The 20,838-nt window shown below is 32.5% G+C and overlaps 1 protein-coding gene across 1 annotated transcript in view; it reads right to left on the bottom strand.

The window, feature by feature from the left end:
- Positions 1-2,243: 2,243 nt before the first annotated feature.
- Positions 2,244-20,838, bottom strand: part of LOC111523960 (deleted in azoospermia protein 3-like) — a 26,413-nt gene continuing 7,818 nt past the window's right edge. The window contains exons 4-14 of the mRNA XM_026448301.1: positions 19,589-19,640; positions 19,087-19,150; positions 18,860-18,999; positions 17,413-17,484; positions 15,035-15,106; positions 12,602-12,673; positions 10,191-10,262; positions 7,742-7,813; positions 5,433-5,504; positions 3,089-3,160; positions 2,244-2,258 (exon numbers count right to left, since the gene is read on the bottom strand). Of these exons, the coding sequence (XP_026304086.1) occupies positions 2,244-2,258; positions 3,089-3,160; positions 5,433-5,504; positions 7,742-7,813; positions 10,191-10,262; positions 12,602-12,673; positions 15,035-15,106; positions 17,413-17,484; positions 18,860-18,999; positions 19,087-19,150; positions 19,589-19,640 (775 nt within the window). The remainder of the gene's footprint in view (positions 2,259-3,088; positions 3,161-5,432; positions 5,505-7,741; positions 7,814-10,190; positions 10,263-12,601; positions 12,674-15,034; positions 15,107-17,412; positions 17,485-18,859; positions 19,000-19,086; positions 19,151-19,588; positions 19,641-20,838) is intronic.

Here is a 20,838-nt window from a genome sequence, read left to right on the forward strand (position 1 = left end):
TTTCTGGATTAAAGAGACAAGATACCACTGTTTGTATGCTTTGGTCCACAGATTTCTGAAACACAGAAGTTTTCAGTAATGTAAAGACAATTCTTTCTTTCACTCACTTTTAATATGGGTTTTTGTTTTTTTTAAATTGTTTAGTGAACATATTAGTTTACTTCTAATGAAATGCAAAAAAATGCTAAAAGAGCCTGGGAGTGGTGGCTCACACCTGTAATCGCAGCACTTTGAGAGGCCGAGGTGGGCGGATCACCTGAGATCATGAGTTCAAGACCATCTTGGCCAACATGGTGAAATCCCTTCTCTACTAAAAAATACAAAAATTAGCTAGGTGGGGTGGCGGGAGCCTGTAATCGCACCTACTCAAGAGGCTGAGGCAGGGAGAACTGCCTGAACCTAGGAGACGGAAGTTGTAGTGAGCCGAGATCACACCACTGCACTTTCAGGCTGGGTGAAACCGAAAGCCCCCGTCAAAAAAAAAAAAAAAAAAAAACACGAAAGTTCATAAAAATGCAACATAATTCTTACCACGTATCACTAAGTTTTCCGACAAATCAAAGAATTATTTTAGAACCTTAGTGACAGAACACTGGTTTAAAAAGCTGAATTTGTTAAATCCCTAAGTGCACTCCAATATTTCAAGAAAAAATACTCAGACAAAACCTGACAATTATACTGTAAGATTATGTTTTAATATTTATTTGCATTTTAAAATCAGGTATCAAATCAAGAAATTTACACTCTGATGGGACTTCTTTGGTATTGTACATATTATCAGCACATCAACTACTCCCACACTCCCACCTATTTAACAGAACATATGTGACATAAGAGTGACAATATTATTATAGACATTTGCATTAATGATAAAAAGAAACAACCCTGTTTTAGTATCTGAATAATTACTACTGACTTCACCACTGCTGGGAACTTCTGCCACATACAATGTCACGGAAAATGCCATAAACAATATTTTTCACTGCTTAAGACTGAAGCTGTTGTAAAAGAAAAGAGACATATAATTCATACTAATTCTTTTGAGTAGGATTCTAGAGGAAACCCTCCCATAGCATTCTGCTAAATCATATTAATACAGTATTTATTAAAGAATTTTTTTTATATTAGTGGAACTGAAATATAGGAAAGGATGGCTGAATTAGAAACTTTATGTATATACTGAAAATTTGGGGTACTGAAATTTCAATGTTTACATTAACTGCTGAATATCAGTTCATTATTTAAGCTCTGTGATTTATGGCTAACATCTTTCAATTTGGGCAAAAATAATTGCTTCTCAAAAAAACATTATTAAAACTAGAAAAAAATATGAAATATATATTAAGAAAAAAAAAAAAAACTAGATGTTTGCCTTTTGTCGGCCATTTCCAGAGGGTGGGGTAACTCCATGAATTGAGCATTCATTTGGCACAACATCACCTCCTGTATCAAATTCACTACAGTGGTAGTTAAGAGCTGAATAAGCCTATGTTTAAAATAATGAAAGTGTAATTACACAGATACACACATATGTTTAAAGGCCACTTATTTATTCCTCAAAAGAGTAAGCTGGTATTGAAAATTTCAACATAGGCTGTATTGAAATTAAATTGTATTACTTCAGAAAACTTGTTTTAAATGAAAAGTTGAAATACATTAAAGCAGTCTTTTGTTTTAAAATGTCTTCCAGGCATCAATATAACCCGAAGTAGAAGGACTCTTAAGAAACAAACGTAGTAAGGGGTGTTTGAGAATTTTAACATTTACATCATTCAAATATTCAGTGTGATGCAAGACAGCAGCTCTGGTGTATCACATGTAATACTTTTGTTTTATTCTTATTTATGAGTAACAGCAAAACATTTCTATTTCTCTTCAACAAATGTTTTCATGGCTGGTAAAAGCCACAGGTATTCTAGGAAGACACATTCTAATTCTAAAGTCACGTTAATACTACCCCATTCTTGGATTAGATCATTTATCAACAAGTAACTGAACACTTACATTATGTGAACCAGCCACTGTTTCAGCACACAAAAACCTGAGACACAAAAAGGCACTTCCGCCTCCATGAGAGTTTATAATTGAGTTAAAAATAAAGTAACAAAATGTAAAACATTATAATATAAAGACTATTTAAAAATATCTACAGACATATATGGCATAGAGAAAAGTCAAGAAAAATGAAAGTATATGTAAAGCTAATTCACTTTATCCCATAACCCCTTTTGCTCCCCAACAGACTACTGCGGTGGCATCTTAAAAAACAACAATAAAAAAAGAAAACCAAAACTATTAAAGTATTCCCACACATTTTCAAAAACACATGAGATACACAATATTGAAGCACTTATCATGCTGGTTCCTTTGTTATAAAATGAAAGCAGCAGAGTAGAAAAAAGAAGCACTTTATGTTTCTAACCCCTGACGTTCTTGCTACTTCTATATATAAAAACCTCACTGTTTCCCCAATTTTCTGGAGTTAGCATTGCAGAAATCTCAAAGATACTAGTGATGTTTTTGTTACTTCTACATATAAAACCTCACCATTTTCCCAATTTTCTGGAGTTGGCATTGTGGAAATCTCAAAGACAATAGTACTTACAGTTTTTTATTACCAAAGATATGATTATGGGTTATAGATACAGTCATACTGATGAAAAGAGGCTGAGAGAACTACTATCATGAAGCAGCAAACTAAAATGAAAACATAATTGGAATTCTGTGCTCTAAGAATGGGATACTTTTATTTCACTCTATCTCCCTTAAAAAAAGATGAAAGTCAGTCTGGATGTTTCAGCTATTCGACAGCAAAGATGAAAAATGTACATGCTGAAATATAAAAGGGGACAACAAATCTCAGAAAACGGTTCTACAGAAAAGTTATTGCTAAGTATGTTACTGTCAAAATGTTAATCCATTACTTTTAAATAATACAGAGGGCTTCATTCTAGACCAACTGTTAAGTGTTTTCTTAATTTTAGGTACATTTCATTAGTTTAAAATGACTATTCAGGCTATTTGTATAAACAAGTTAAAGGCCTCTATAATATCTGAAAATAAATCATTTTACTCCCCCTTCAATTACCTGGTAATTACACACGGGCAACTGATGCCCAGTGGTGACCTGACCTCGTGAATTTGGATAAGTAGGATATATCTGAAAAGTTTACAGAAAGAATGAATGAATACGGTAAAATATTTTTTTAAATTACAAAGAAACATTACTCCCAATATAAAAATATGAAAATCTTTAAAATATTTATTACTTTTCTATATACAACAATGCAGAGTTCTAAATGAATGAAGGTAGGAAGAAAGAAATATTATCTGACAAGTGCTAAGCCCCTTTGGGTAGGGCAGGGAAACAGACGAATGACGAAGTACTGACTATTTCACCAAAGTTTCCCTTACTTAAACTGTGTACTTATTCCCACCTAGAAGTTATTTCTTACACTGCTGATAAGGCTCCATTAAGACAGATTTTAATGTAAGTTAAGTTAATACACTTTCTATTTCTTTGTCGATATATTTCCAGACAGTTTTGTGTTTGAAAATAATAGGGCAATATGTAGTTCTTCTACAGATGTTAAGATTTTTTCCTGTACTTTATTTCAAAAAACTAAGGGCAGTATATAATCCAATACTGGGGGACAGTACAATGTCCTGTATGTTTCCATAAATCCTTCTGTTTGAAACATACAGGAAGCAGCATACATGAATACACCCAGATTCAGTAACAGCTTACTGTAAATCTCAGAAACACATAGGGCTTTTTTTCTAGCCATTGTCCAGAGAAGGGAAAATAAGAAGTATACTCTACACATTTCACGTGCAAGGAACATGTCAATAAATGAGAGACACTGAAAAAACAATTTCACTACTATTTTGTTACTTTATTTTCCATAGAATAAAATGTCTTTTAAACTAAGACATTAAATAAAACAGACTATCACCAATAAGTGACACAGTATGTCAAATCCTGCTTTAAATATCAAAGTAACCAGGATCAGAGAAATTAGATGCCAGAAATTCATAGGATTTATAGGTATAGTAAAACACATCAGAAATCTATCCATTCCAGAAACAGAATATATCCAGAAGTCAGCAGCTTATATGAGGAGTCATCTGGAAATCACTGAAGTAAAGAAGAGCAAGATTAATTGCTAACCTTAGAGACGAAAAAACTAGGCAGAAACGTCAGAACAGGTGTTTTCAAATATTTTCAGAACTAGTTGTAAGGGGGGAAAGAAGCTCAGGTGTTTTAGAGGTAATACACCTTTTTATTCCTATTCCTATTTAAGAGTTATTAACAGCAAAACATTTGTTTCTCTTCCAAAAAAAATTTTGTGGCTGGTAAAGCCAGAGGCAGCCTCTAGGCAGATATATGCTAATTCTAAATTAACATTAATACTACCTTTCTTAGATTACACAGTTTATCAACAAGGAACTGAACACTTACTATGTGGACCAGCCACTGAGAGAGAAACAGGCACTGTTGTGTCCATGGGAGATTATAATTGGGTTAAAAAGAAAGTAACAAAATGTAACACATTAATATAAAAAATCATTTAAAAATATTTACAGGCATATATAATATGGAAAATAACTCAAAAAGAACAGAGAGGACATACTAGGATAATTAACTTTACCCGAGGTACAACTTACCTCCTTTGCTCCCCAACAGGCCACCGTAGTGGCATCTTAAAAAAAAAAAAAGAAAAAAAGAAAATTACTCAAATGTTTCTAAACATTTTCAAAAACACATGAGATATATAATACTGAAGTACTTATGCTGACTCCTTTGTTATAATAAAAGAAACAGAATGGATAAAAGTACTTCATAGTTCTAATCCCTGACATTCTTGTGGTTACTTCCACATATAAAACCTCACCTTTTCCCCAATTTTTTGGATTTGGCATTGTGAAAATCTCAAAAATGTTACTTCTTTGAATTTATTATGATAGATATGATTATTGGTCATAGAAACAGTGATATCTATGAAAAGAGAACCAGAGAACAACTGTTGTGAAGAGGCTTGCTATAATGAAAACTTAAATTCTGTGTTCTAAGAATTGGGTAATTATTTTACTCACACTATATCCCTAAAAAATTCATAAAAGTCACTCTGGATGTTTCCTTTAGCTATTTGACAGCAAAGATGAAAACTACATCCTCAAATATAGACGGGCCACATCTCAGAAAACTGTTCTACAGAAAAGTTATTGCCAAGTATATTCCTATCAAATTACTATTCCACTACTTCTAAGTAATACAGTCGTCTTCATTCTAGACGAATCCTAAGTGTTTTCTTAAATTTTAGGTAGAATTCTCTAGTTTAAAATGACCAACTATTCATGCAATTTGTATAAACAAGTTAAAGGCCTCGATAATACGTGAAAGTAAATCATTTTACTTCTTTTTACATTACCAGATAATTACGTACAGGCAACTGATATCCAGTAGTGACCTGAACTGGTGAATTTCGATAATCACGAAATACCTGAAAATAAAGAATATAGAAAAAAAGAAAATGGTAAACATTTTTTAAAATTAGAAAGAAATATCATTCCAAACATAAAAATATAAAAAACTTTTAAACATTTAAATACTGTTTTTCTATATAAAACAATGCAGAATTCTAAATGAATGACTATGAAGAAAGAGATACTCTCTGTCAAGTGCTACATTTTGGGTATGGGGGGGAAAAATGACAAAATAATTGACTATTTCACCAAAGTTTACCTTATTTATACTGTGTACTTATTCACACCTAGAAGTTATTTCTTACACTGCTGATAAGGCTCCATTAAGATAGATTTCACTGTAAGTTAAATTAATACATTTGCTATTTCTCTGTAAAAACACTTCTAGACTGCTTAGTATTAGACAATATTACAGGGTAGTATGTAGTTATACAGATGTTATGGCTTCTTCTGTGATGTTATGGCTTTCTCTGTACTTCATTTTGAAAAACTAAGTGCAGTATATAATCCAATACTGGAGAAGAGAAAGTATAATGTCTTTTATGTTTCAATAAATACCTACTGTCTGAAAACATAGAGGTAGCAGCATACATGAATACCCCCAGATCCAGTAATGGCTCACATTACTGAATCAGTAAATGACTCACAGTAATGTAAGAAACAAGTGGGCTTTTTTTCTAGCCATTGTACAGAGAAGGAAAAAGAAGAGGTATACCATACACATTTAAAGTACACAGAAAATGTCAACAAATGAGACACACTGAAGAACTATTTCATTACTATTTTGTTACTTTATTTTCCATCAAAGAAAATATCTTTTAAACTAAGACATAAATAAAATGAACTAAGAAGAATATAGACGTTATTTATCACCAGTAAGTGATAAGAGTATGTCAAATCCTAATTTAAATATCAATGTAACCAGGATCAGAGATGTTAGATGCAAGTTATATAAGGAGGCATCTGGAAATCACTGCAAATAAAGAATAGCTTAGATGAACTGCTAAACTTAGAGAAGAACAAAGTAGACAGATACCTAAGGAGAGCTGCTTTCATTCTCCTTAGCAACTTGTTATATGGGGAGGGGGGCGGAAAGCAGCTTGGGTGTTTTAGAGGCAATACTCTTTCTTCTTCCTATTCTTATTTAAGAGTGATTAACAGCAAAACATTTCTGTTTCTCTTCAACAAATTTTCTGTTGCTGGTAAAGCCAGATGCAGATTCTAGGTAGATACACGCTAATTCTAAAGCCACACTAACTACCTTTCTTTGATTATATAGTCTATCATTATGTGGACCAGCCATTGCTTAAGAACACAAAAAACAGAGAGAGAAAAAAGCATTGTTGCTCCCATTGGAGTTTATAATCAGGTTAACAAGAAAGTAAAAAAAAAACAAAAAACAAAAAACATGAACATAAAGAACGATTTAAAAACATTTATAGGCATATATAATTTGGAAAATAAAAGAATGGAAAGGAAGTATATGTTTGGTTAATTCACTCAACCTCAAGTAAGAATAACCACTTTGTTTCTCAACAGGCCACTATGGTATCATCTTCAAAACAAAAACAAAAAACGAAACCAAAACTATTAAAATATTCCTACACATTTTCAAAAATACATGGGAAACACAGTATTGAAGTACTTACCCTGCTGTGTCCTTTTTTATTATAATAAAAGTAACAGAATGGAAAACGTAACTACTTTGTTTTTAGTCTCAGATGTTATCGTAAGTTTTATATATAAAACTTCAACTTTTTCCAAATTTTCTGGAGTTTGCATCGTGGAAATCTCAAAGTTACTATCTCTTTCAGTTTATTACTATAGATACAATTATGGGTCACAGATATAGTCACATATATGAAAAGGGATCCAGAGAACTATTACCGTGAAACAGTCAGCTAAAATAAAAATATAATTGGAATTCTGTGCTCTAAAAAGTGGGTAATAATTTGATTTCACTTTAAAAAAATTTACGAAAATCAGTGTGGGTGTTTCTTTCGGCTATTTGACAGCAAAGATGAAAACTACATCCTGAAAAATAGAGGGGAACACCAAATCTCAGAAAACTGTTCTACAGAAATATTATTGTCAAGTATATTCCTGTCAAAATATTACTCCATTACTTCTAAATAATACACAAGTATTCATTCTAGACTAATTCTAAGTTTTTTCTTAAATTTTAGGTAACAAGTTAAAGGTCTCGATAATATGTGAAAGCAAAAGCAAATAATTTCACTCCTTCTTACATTACCTGATAATTACATACAGACAACTGATATCCAGTAGTGACCTGAAATGGTGAATCTGGATAAATAGGAAATACCTGAAAATAAAGGGTACAGAGAAACAGAAAATGGTAAGCCGTTTTTTAAAATTAGAAAGAAATATCATTCCCAACATAACAAAAATATAAAAAAAAAACTATTAAGTATTGTTTTCCTATATAAAACAATGCAGAATTCTAAATGAATGATTTTAAGAAGAAAAAATATTCTCTGTCAAGTGCTACATTTTGGGTGTGAAGGGGGAAAAAATGACAAAAGAATTGACTATTTCGCCAGGCAAAGCTTACCTTACTTACACTGTGTGCTTATTCACACCAGGAAGTTATTTCCTACACTGCTGATAAGTACACTGCTGCTGTTTAACTTACAGCTGATTTCACTGTAAGTTAAATTAACACCTTTGCTATTTCACTGTAAAAATACTTTTAGACTGTTTTGTATTAGACAATATTATAGAGTAATATGTAGTTGTACAGATGTTATGGCTTCTTCTGTAATGTAATGGCTTTTTCTGTACTTCATTCTGAAAATCTAAGTGCAGGATATAATCCAGTACTGGAGGAGAGAAAATACAATGACTTGTATGTTTCAATAACTACTTATTGTTTGAAAACCTATAGGGAGCAGCATACATGAATACACCCAGATTTAGTAATGGCTCACAGTAAATGTTAGAATCAAGTAGGGTTTTTTTTCTAGCACGTTCAGAGAAGGAAAAAGAAGAAGAGGTATACCTACACGTTTCAAGTACACGGAAAAAAGTCAACAAAGGAGAGCCACTGAAGAAACATTTCATCACTATTTTGTTGCTTTATTTTCCATCAAAGAAAATATCTTTTAAACTAAGACATAAATAAAATGAACTAAGAAGAATATACACGTTATTTATCACCAATAAGTGATAGAGTGTGTCAAATCCTACTTTAAATATCAATGTTACCAGGATGAGAGACGTTAGATGTCAGAAACTCACGGGATTTATACACACAGAGTAAAACATTATCAGAAATTTACCCATTCCAGAACCAGAATACATCCAGAAGTCAGCAAATTATATGAGGAGGCATCTGGAAATCATTGCAAATGAAAATAGCTAGATGAACTGCTAAACTTAGAGAAGAATAAAGAAGACAGATATATAAGGAGAGCTGCTTTCATTCTCTTTAGCAACTTGTTATATGGGGAGGGGGGCGGAAAGCAGCTTGGGTGTTTTAGATGCAATACTCTTTCTTCTTCCTATTCTTATTTAAGAGTAATTAACAGCAAAACATTTCTGTTTCTCTTCAACAAATTTTCTGTTGCTGGTAAAGCCAGATGCAGATTCTAGGAAGATACGTTCTAATTCTAAAACCACACTAACACTACCTTTCTTTGATATATAGTCTATCATTATGTGGATCAGCCAATCCTTAAGAACACAAAAAACTGAGAGGAAAAAGGCACTGTTGCTCCCATTGGAGTTTACAATTGGGTTAACAAGAAAGTAAAAAAAGTAAATAAAACATTAATATAAAGAACAACTTAAAAATACTTATGTGCATATATAACTTGGAAAAAAATCAAGAATGAACAGCAAGTATATGTGTGGCTATTTCACTTAATCTGAAGGACAACATAGCCCCCTTTGTTCCCCAACAGGCCACTATGGTGGCATCTTAAAAAAAAAAAAAAAAAAAAAAAAAAAACAAGAAACAAAAACTATTAAAATATTCCTACACATTTTCAAAAACACATGAGAAATGCAGTATTACAGTATTTATCCAGTTGCGTCCTTCTGTATTATAAGTAACAGAATTGAAAATGTAAGTACTTTATGTTTCTAGTCTCAGATGTTGTCATAACTATTATATATAATTCTTCACCTTTTCCAAATTTTCTAGAGTTGGCATCGTGGAAATCTCAAAGATACTATCACTTTCAGTTTATTACCATAGATATAACTATGGGTCATAGATACAGTCACATATATGAAAAGGGATCCACAGAACTACTATCGTGAAACAGCCAGCTAAAATAAAAATATAATTGGAATTCGGTGCTCTAAAAAGTGGGTAATAATTTGATTTCACTCTACCTCCCTAAAAAAAATTATGAAAATCAGTGTGGGGGTTTCCTTCGGCTATTTGACAGCAAAGATGAAAACTACATCCTGAAATACAGAAGGGGACACCAAATCTCAGAAAACTGTTCTACAGAAATGTTATTGCTAAGTATATTGCTGTCAAAGTATTACTGCATTACTTCTAAATAATACAGAGGTCTTTATTCTAGACTAATTCTAAATGTCTTCTTAAATTTTAGGTACATTTCACTAGTTTAAAATGACCAACTATTAGGGCAATTTGTATTAACAAGTTAAAAGTCTCCATAAGATGTGAAAGCAAAAGCAAATCATTTCATTCCTTCTTACATTACCTGGTAATTATGTATACGCATCTGATATCCAGTAGTGACCTGAACTGGTGAATCTGGATAAACAGGAAATGCCTGAAAATAAAGGGTACAGAAAAAAAGAAAATGGTATACTATTTTTTAAAATTAAAAAGAAATATCATTCCCAATATAACAAAAATATAAAAAACTAAATATTCTTTTTCTATATAAAACAATGCAGAATTCTAAATGAATGACTTTATGATTAAAGAAATATTCTCTGTCAAGTGATACATTTTGGGTGTGAAGTCGGAACAAATGACAAAAAACTGACTATTTCACCAGGCAAAGCTTACCTGACTAACACTGTGCTTATTCACACCCAGAAGTTATTTCCTACATTGCTGATAAGGCTTCATTCAAACGGATTTCACTCTAAGTTAAATTAACACATTTGCTATTTCACTGTAAAAGTACCTCTAGACTGTTTTATATTAGACAATATTACAGAGTAATATGTAGTTGTACAGATGTTATGCCTTCTTCTGTGATGTAATGGCATTTTCTGTGCTTCATTCTGAAAATCTAAGTGCAGTATATAATCCAATACTGGAGAAGAAAAAATACAATGTCCTATATGATTCAGTAACTACTTATTGTTTGAAAACCTATAGGTAGCAGCATACATGAATACACCCAGATTCAGTAACGGCTCACAGTAAATGTCAGAACCAAGTTGGGCTTTTTTTCTAGCCATTGTTCAGAGAAGGTAAAAGAAGAGGTATACCTATACGTTGCAAGTACATGGAAAAACGTCAACAAAGGAGAGCCACTGAAGAAACATTTCATCACTATTTTGTTACTTTATTTTCCATTGAAGAAAATATCTTTTAAACTAAGACATAAATAAAATGAACTAAGAAGAATATACACGTTATTTATCACCAGTAAGTGATAGAGTATGTCAAATCCTACTTTACATATCAATCTAATGGGGATGAGAGACGTTAGATGTCAGAAACTCACGGGATTTATATACACAGAGTAAAACACATCAGAAATCTATTCATTCCGCAATCAGAATACATCCAGAAGTCACCATGTTGTATGAGAAGGCATGTGGAAATCACTGCAAACAAAGAATAGCTAGACGAACTGCTAAACTTAGAGAAGAATAAAGTAGACAGACACATAAGGAGAGCTGTTTTCATTCTCTTTAGCAACTTGTTATATGGGGAGGGGGGCGGAAAGCAGCTTGGGTGTTTTAGAGGCAATACTCTTTCTTCTTCCTGTTCTTATTTAAGAGTAATTAACAGCAAAACATTTCTGTTTCTCTTCAACACATTTTCTGTTGCTGGTAAAGCCAGATGCAGATTCTAGGAAGATATGTGCTAATTCTAAAGCTACACTAACACTACTTTTCTTTGATTACATAGTCTATCATTATGCGGATCAGCCATTACTTAACAACACAAAAAACTGAGAGAAAAATAGGCACTGTTGCTCCCATTAGAGTTTACAACTGGGTTAACAAGTAAAAAAAAGTAAATAAAATATTAATATAAAGAACAATTTAAAAATATTTATGCGCATATATGACTTGGAAAAAAATCAAGAATGAACAGCAAGTATATGTGTGGCTATTTCACTTAGCCTGAAGGACAACATAACCCCTTTGTTCCCCAACAGGCCACTACGGTGGCATCTTAAAGAAAAACAGAAAACCAAAACTAATAAAACATTCCTACACATTTTCAAAGACACATGAGAAACACAATGTTGAAGTACTTATCCTGCTGTGTCCTTTTGTATTAATATAAAAGTAACAGAATGGAAAACGTTAAGTACTTTATGTTTCTAGTCTCAGATATTGTCGTAACTTTTATATATAAATCTTCACCTTTTTCCAAATTTTCTGGAGTTGGCATCGTGGAAATCTCAGATACTATCTCTTTCAGTTTATTACCATAGATATAACTATGGGTCACAGATGTAGTCATATATATGAGATGGGTTCTGGAGAACTACTACTGTGAAACAGCTAGCTAAAATAAAAATATAAATTGGAATTCTGTGCTCTAAAAAGTGGGTAATAATTTGATTTCACTCTATCTCCCTAAAAAAATTTATGAAAATCAGTGTGGGTGTGTCTTTCGGCTATTTGACAGCAAAGATGAAAACTACATCCTGAAATACAGAAGGGGACACCAAATCTCAGAAAACTGTTCTACAGAAATGTTATTGCTAAGCATATTGCTGTCAAAATATTACTCCACTACTTCCAAATAGTACAGAGGTCTTTATTCTAGACTAATTCTAAGTGTTTTCTTAAATTTTAGGTACACTTCACTAGTTTAAAATGACCAACTATTCAGGCAATTTGTATAAACAAGTCAAAGGTCTCGATGATATGTGACAGCAAAAGCAAATCATTTCATTCCTTCTTACATTACCTGATAATTATATATAGGCCACTGATATCCAGTAGTGACCTGAACTGGTGAATTTGGATAAACAGGAAATGCCTGAAAATAAAGGGTACAGAAAAAAAGAAAATGGTAAACCATTTTTTAAAATTAGAAAGTAATATCATTCCTAATATAACAAAAATATTTTAAAAAATTTAAATATTGTTTTTCTATATAAAGCAATGCTGAGTTGTAAATGAATGACTGACTTTATGAAGAAGGAAATATTCTCTGTCAAATGCTACATTTTCAGTGGGAAGGGGAAACAAATGACAAAAGAATTGACTATTTCACCAGGCAAACTTTACTTATACTGTGTACTTATTCACACCCGGAAGTTATTTCTTATGCTGCCAATAAGGCTCCATTAAGATAGATATCACTGTAAGTTAAATGAATAGATTTGCTATTTCCCTGTAAAAGTACTTCTACGCTGTTTTGTATTAGACAATAATATAGGGTAATATGTAGTTGTACAGACGTTATGGCTGCTTCTGTGATGTTATGGCTTTTCCTATACTGCCTTCTGAAAAACTAGGTGCAGTATATAATCCAATACTGGAGAAGAGAAAATACAATGTCTTATATGTTTCAATAAGTAGCTATTGTTTGAAAACGTATAGGTAGCAGCATACGTGAATACACCCAGATTCAGTAATCGCCCACAGTAAATGTAGAACCAAGTAGGGCTTTTTTTCTAGTTATTGTTCAGAAAGGAAAAACAAGAAGAGGTATACCCTACACGTTTCAAGTACATGGAAGTATTTCAATAAAAGAGAGACACTGAAGAACTATTTCACTACTATTTTGTTACTTTATTTTCCATCAAAGAAAGTATCTTTTAAACTAAGACATAAATAAAATCAACTAAGAAGAGTATAGATGTTATTTATCACCAATAAGTGATAGAGTATGTCAAATCCTACTTTAAACATCAATGTAATCGTGATCAGAGACATTAGATGTCAGAAACTCAGGGGATTTATATACAGATAGTAAAACACATCAGAAATCTATCCATTCCAGAACCAGAATACATCCAGAAATCACCAAGTTGTATGAGGAGGCATCTAGAAATCACTGCAAATAAAGAATAGCTAGACGAACTGCTAAACTTAGAGAATAATAAAGTAGACAGACACGTAAGGAGAGCTGCTTTCATTCTCTTTAACAACTGGTTATAGGGGGGCGGGGTGAAGAAGCTTGGGTGTTTTAGAGGCAATACTCTTTCTTCTTCCTATTCTTATTTAAGAGTAATTTAACAGCAAAACATTTCTGTTTCTCTTCAACAAATTTTCCATTGCTGGTAAAGCCAGATGCAGATTCTAGGAAGATACACGCTAATTCTAAAGCCACATTAACACTACCTTTCTTGGATTATATAGTCTATCTTATGTGGACCGGCCATTGCTTAAGCACACAAATACCTGAGAGAAAAAAAGGCACTGTTGCTCCCTTTGGAGTTTACAATTGGGTTAACAAGAAAGTAAAAAAAAAATAATAATAAAACATTAATATAAGAACCATTTAAAAGTATTTATAGGCATATATGAGTTGGAAAAAAGATCAAGAATGAACAGGAACATATGTTTGGCTATTTCCCTTAACCTGAATGACAACATAACACCGCTGTTCCTCAACAGGCCACTATGGTGGCATCTCAAAAAAAAAAAAAAAAAAAAAAAAAAAAAAGGAAACCAAAACTATTAAAATATTCCTAGACATTTTCAAAAACACATGACAAACACAATATTGAAGTACTTATTCTGCTGTGTCCTTTTGTATTATATTAAAAGTAACAGAATGGAAAACGTAAGTAGTTGATGTTTCTGGTCTCTGACATTATCATTATTTTATACATAAAACTTCATCTTTTTCCAAATTTTCTGGAGTTGGCATTGTGGAATTCTCAAAGATACTAGCTCTTACAGTTTATTACCATACATATAATTATGGGTCTTAAATACAGTCCTGTTTACAAAAATACATCCAGAGAACTACTATCATGTAACAGTCAGCTAAAATAAAAATATAATTGGAATTCTGTACTCTAAAAACTGAGTAATAATTTGATTTCACTCTACCTTCCTAAAAAATTTATGAAAATCAGTGTGGATGTTTCTTTCAGCTATTTGACAGCAAAGATGCAAACTACATCCTGAAATACAGAAGGGGACACTAAATCTCAGGAAACTGTTCTACAGAAATGTTATTGCTAAGTATATTGCTGTCAAAATATTACTCCATTACTTCTAAATAATACAGAGCTCTTCATTCTAGACTAATTCTAAGTATTTTCTTAAATTTTAGGTACACTTCACTAATTTAAAATGACCAACTATTCGGGCAATTTGCATAAACAGGTTAAAGTCCTCGACAATACGTGAAAGCAAATCATTTTACTCATTCTTACATTACCTGATAATTATGTACAGGCAACTGATATCCAGTAGTGACCTGAACTGGTAAATTCGGATAAACAGGCAATGCCTGAAAATAAAGGATACAGAAAAGAAGAAGATGGTAAACCATTTTTTAAAATTAGAAATATCATTTGCAATATAACAGAAATATAAAAATTTTTAAATATTGTTTTTCTATATAAAACTGCAGATTTCTAAATGACTGACTGACTTTATGAAGAAAGAATTATTTTCTGTCATGTGCTACATTTTGGGTGTGAAGAGGGAACAAATGACAAAAGAACTGACTATTTCACCAAGCAAATTTTACCTTACTTATATTGTGTACTTAGGGCCACCCAGAAGTTATGTCTTACACTGGTGATAAGGCTGCATTAAGACAGAGTTCAATGTAAGTTAAATTAATACATTTGCTATTTCCCTGTAGAAATACTTTTAGACTGATTTGTATTTGACAATAAGGTAATATGGTAGTTTTACAGATGTTAAGGATTTTTCTGTACTTCACAGTGAAAAAACTAATACAGTATATAATCCACAACTGGAAAAGAGACATTACAATAACTGTTATGTTTCAACAAATACTTATTGTTTGAAAACATATAGATAGCAGCATGCATGAATACACCCAGATTCAAGTAATGGCTCACAGTAAATGCTAATTAACAAGTCGGGCTTTTTTCTAGCCATTCCCCAGAGAAGGAAAAAAAGAAGACAGGTATACCTTACATATTTCCAGTACATGGAAAATGTCAACAAATGAGAGGCACTGAAGAACTATTTCACTACTATTTTCTTACTTTATTGTCCATCCAAGAAAAATGTGTCTTTTAAACTAACACATAAATAGAACGAATGAAGAAAATAAACATTATTTATCACCAATAAGTGATACAGTATGTCAAATCCTACTTTAAACATCAAAGCAACCAGCATCAGAGAAATTACATGCCAGAAACTCACAAGATTTATAGGTAGAGTAAAACACATCAGAAATCTACCCATTTCAGAACCAGAAGTCATTAATGAGGAGGCAACTGGAAATCATTTCAAATAAAGAATAGTTAGATAAATTGCTAAACTCAGAGAAGAATAAAGTAGGCAGACACATAAGGAGAGCTGCTTTCAAATATTTTAGGAACTAGTTACACGGTGGAAAGCAGTTCAGGGGTTATAGAGGTAATACTCTTTTTAATCCTATTCTTATTTAAGAGCAATTAAGAGAAAAACATTTCAGTTTCTCTTTGTCAAATTTTTTACGGTTGATAAATCCACATGCAGATCCTAATCAGATACATGTGATTCTAAAGCAAAATCAATACTCCCTTTCTTAGATAAAGCCACATTAGGATGATCTTTATCAGATTAAATAGTGTATCAACTGAACACTTATCATTATGTGGATAAGCAATTGCTTAAGCATACAAAAACCTGAGAGACAATAAGGCACTGTTGCTCCCATGGGAGACTATAATTGGCTTAAAAAGAAAGTAACAAAACATAACACAGTAATATAAAGAACCTTCTACATTTTTTATAGGCATATATGACATGTAAAAATCAAGAAAGAAGAGGGAGTATATGCTTCCCTAATTCGCTTTACCAGCGGTACAACATAACTCCTTTACTCCCCAAAAGGCCAGTGTAGTGGAATCTTAAAAAAAAAAGTAACCAAAATTACTCAAATATTTCTACGCATTTTCAAAAACATGAGATGCATAATACTGAAGTATTTATCATGATGGCTCCTTTGTTATAATAAAATAAACAGAATAGAAAAAAGATGTACTTTAGGTTTCTATTCCCTGAAGTTCTTGTTGTTACTTCTATACATATAACCTCATTTTTTCCCGAATTTTCTGGAGATGGCATTGTGGAACTCTCAGTGTTCCTTGAATTTATTACCAAAGATATGATTATGAGTCACAGATACAGTCACATAGTTGAAAAAAGACCCAGAGAACTACTACCATGAAGTAGGCAAACTAAAATAAAATTATAATTGGAATTCTGTGCTACAAGAATTAGCTAGTAATTTTATTTTACTCTATCTCCCTTAAAAACTGGAGAAAGTCAGGATGAGTATTTCATCTCTTTGACAGCAAAGATAAAAAATACATGCTGAAACAAAGAAGGGAACACCAAATCTCAGAAAACTTCAACAGAAAAGTTACTGCTAACTATATAGCTGTAAAAATATTATTTCATCACTTCTAAGTAATACAGAGGTCTTCATTACACTACTGTATGTTTTCTTAAATTCTAGGTACATTTCACTAGTTTAAAATGAAAATTATTCAGGCAATTTGTATAAACAGGTTGGAGGCCTCAATAGTATCTGAAAGTAAATCATTTGACTCCTCAGGCAATTACCTGATAATTATATACAGCCAACTGATTCCCAGTGATGACTGCACCTGGTGAATTTGGGTAAGTAGGATATGCCTGAAAATAAAGTTTACAGAAATAATGGATTAACACGGTAAAACTTTTTTTTTTTTAATTAGAAAGAATTATCATTCCCAATATTAAAAAAATATGAAAAACTTTAAAACACTATTTTTCTATACACAGCAATGCAGAATTCTAAATGAAGGACTGACTTTATGAAAGAATTATTCTCTATCAAGTGCTACCATTTAGGTGGGGAGGGGGAACAGACAAATGACAAAAGAAGTGATTATTTCACCAGGCAGTTTACCTTATTTATACTGTGTACATATGCTCACCCAGAAGTTATTTCTTACACTGCTGATAAGGCTCTATTAAGATAGATTTCAACCTAAATTAAATTAATACATTTACTATTTATTTGGCAAAATATTTTGACTGATTTGTATTGCATAATACTATAGGGTAATATTGTAGTTCTTCTACAGATGTTATGGCTATCTGTGTACTTCATTTCCAAAAATTAAGAGCAGTATATAATCCACAACTGGAAAAGAGACAGTATAAAGTCTTCAATATTTCAATAAATACTTACTAACTTGAAAACATACAATGAGTAGCATGCATGAATACACCCAGATTCAGTAATGGTTCACAATAAATATCAGAACCAAGTAGAACTTTTTTTCCAGCCATTGTTCAGCGAAGCAAAAAGAAGAGGTATAACTCACACGTTTAAAGTACATGGAAAATAAGAAACTAAAGAACTATTTCACTATTATTTGGTTATCTTATTTTTCATCAAAGAAAATGTCTTTTAACTAGGACATGAAAAAAATGGACTAAGAAGAAAATAAACATTATTGATCACCAAAAAGTGGTAAGAGTATGTCAAATCCTACTATAAATATCAAAGCAACCAGCATCAGAGACATTACATGCCAGAAACTCATAGGATTTACAGATAGACTAAAACAGATCAGAAATCTACCCCATTTCAGAACCAGAATATATCCAGAAGTCACCAATTTATATGAGGAGGCATCTGGAAATCACTGCCAGTAAACTAGCTAGATTAACTGGTAAGCTTAGAGAAAAACAAACTAGGCAGACAAGTAAAGAGAGCTGTCTACAGATACTTTAGGAAAAAGCTATATGGGGTGAAAACGGAAGACACAAGAAGAGATGTGTTCCTGTGTCTGCAGAGGTCATTTCTAAGAGAAAGACTTACAAAGTATATTGAACATTTTTAGCTCATATAACAAACACTAAGAGTAAGAAATTTTTAACAACAGTAGTAAATTTTCCATCACTCAAAGTATTCAAACAGGGATTCTATTGTCACTTACTGGGGAAAGTACAGATACAATTCCACAGAGGGTACGATGACTATGATAAACAAGAGAACAAGAACGTAAGCACTTCTCACCTGAACGTACTGAGTTACAGGATTCACTGCTATTGGGGGCGGAAGGTAATTTTCAGCATTTGGATTACTGCAGACATTTCGAAACTGTGGTGGAGGAGGAGGATTAAATACCAAAGGACGAGGCTGCACATAATGAGCACCTTATAAAAAGCAAGAATAAAAAGCCTAGTTTTAGTTATTTGAAAAGCTACACGGGTCAAAAAATAACAATTTCTTTTCCTACTCACGTAATTTTTGTTTCCTGATTGCAGGGCCCAGCTTCAGCTTTTTACCATGGAAATGTATCTGTGACTGAAAATAAAACAATAACAAAGTAAGAATCCGTTTTCAAGTCTTGACTTCCAAGACTTGGGTAAATACCTAAAGCCTTCTAAAGTTCCTATTATCAGAGAAGATCAGTGACAACTACACACCAAATTAAAATTGGTCACCCTGAAGCTACCTTACTTACCCTTACTACTCTAATCAGTATCAAGAGGCATCAAGTGAAAGTTGATCAGAAACTTTTCATCACCCTATCTCCAACCCTTCCAGTCTGTAGTTCATGAACCTAGGTGACCAGTCAAAAATAAACAGGATCTAACAAGTTATGCGAGGTTACTCTAAGTTTAGTTTTTGAACAGAAAGAGTATCATATCTTTCTCCAAATTTTACACAACACTGACTATATCACTAAGTCTAAATGTCGTATCAATAAAATAAATACGGGATTCTTCTATTAGTACTCACTTCTAGTATCTTCTGGACATCCACGTCATTAAAAAAGGAAACAAATCCATAGCTATAAAGGCAGAGAATAGGTGAAGTATAAAATAACCAGTATACAGTACATTGTCAAGAACTTCTACTATTCTATATACAGAAGAGATCATAACAAAAGATGAGTAACATATCATGATAAGTATTTGTTAACTTGTACATGATAGATCCTCTACAAATACTACCTTTTTAAGCGGAACTATGTCAAAGTGTGCTAAGATTAGGGCAGTGTGAAAACTTTATTGATGAACAAAAAATTCATTATCTGTGAACCTGAATTTCACTTATTATCTAAGACAAGGTAGTTAAAATTTAAGATACTGTGCAGCGTATGAAGAAAACAATTATCTGAGAAAACTGATTAATTCATTTGTATGAAATAAAAATTGGGGACATTTTAAAACAAATATTAGAAAAATGATGAAATAAAAGAGCTGGCAATAACGTTATCCCCTACATGAAAGAAATTAACAAGGCAAAAAATTTCATTTACCCAAGTGTCAGAATATCAATTTTTAAGTCTTCTTTGATACCTATAGGTGACTAGAGTTCAGATATTTTTGATAAAATTACTCACCCTTTGGACACACCAGTTCGAGCCGTGATTATCTTTACTTCGTTCACTGAACCATATCTACCAAAGTAGCTTCTAATCTCAGTTTCACTCATCTATGGAAAAGAATTGAACGTCAAGAGTAAGAAGAGCATTCAAAAATTTCTACTTCACCACAACTTTACTACCATAAGGTAAAAATTTCTCCCCACATTTATCCCCAAATGATGAGTGGTTCTTTGTCAAACATATTTTTAGGCCCTGGTGCAGTGGCTCAAGCCTGTAATCTCAGCACTTTGGGAGGCCGAGATGGGTGGATCATGAAGTCAGGAGATCGAGACCATCCTGGCTAACACGGTGAAACTCCGTCTCTATTAAAAAATACAAAAAAATAGCTGGGCAAGGTGGCGGGCACCTGTAGTGCTAGCTACTCCGGAGGCTGAGGCAGGAGAAAGGCGTAAACCCAGGAGGCGGAGCTTGCAGTGAACTGAGATCCAGCCACTGCATTCCAGCCTGGGCGACAGAGCGAGACTCTGTCTCAAAAAAAATATATATCTTTTTAGTACCTATGGGTCAAACATAAAACCAATTCTAAACCTCCATGAAATACAAAAATCATTAAATCAATAACAGGGCTCAAATACCATTGTTCATAATGTATTTTAAG

This window comes from Piliocolobus tephrosceles, chromosome Y, assembly GCF_002776525.5.
Source record: "Piliocolobus tephrosceles isolate RC106 chromosome Y, ASM277652v3, whole genome shotgun sequence".
NCBI lineage: Eukaryota > Metazoa > Chordata > Mammalia > Primates > Cercopithecidae > Piliocolobus > Piliocolobus tephrosceles.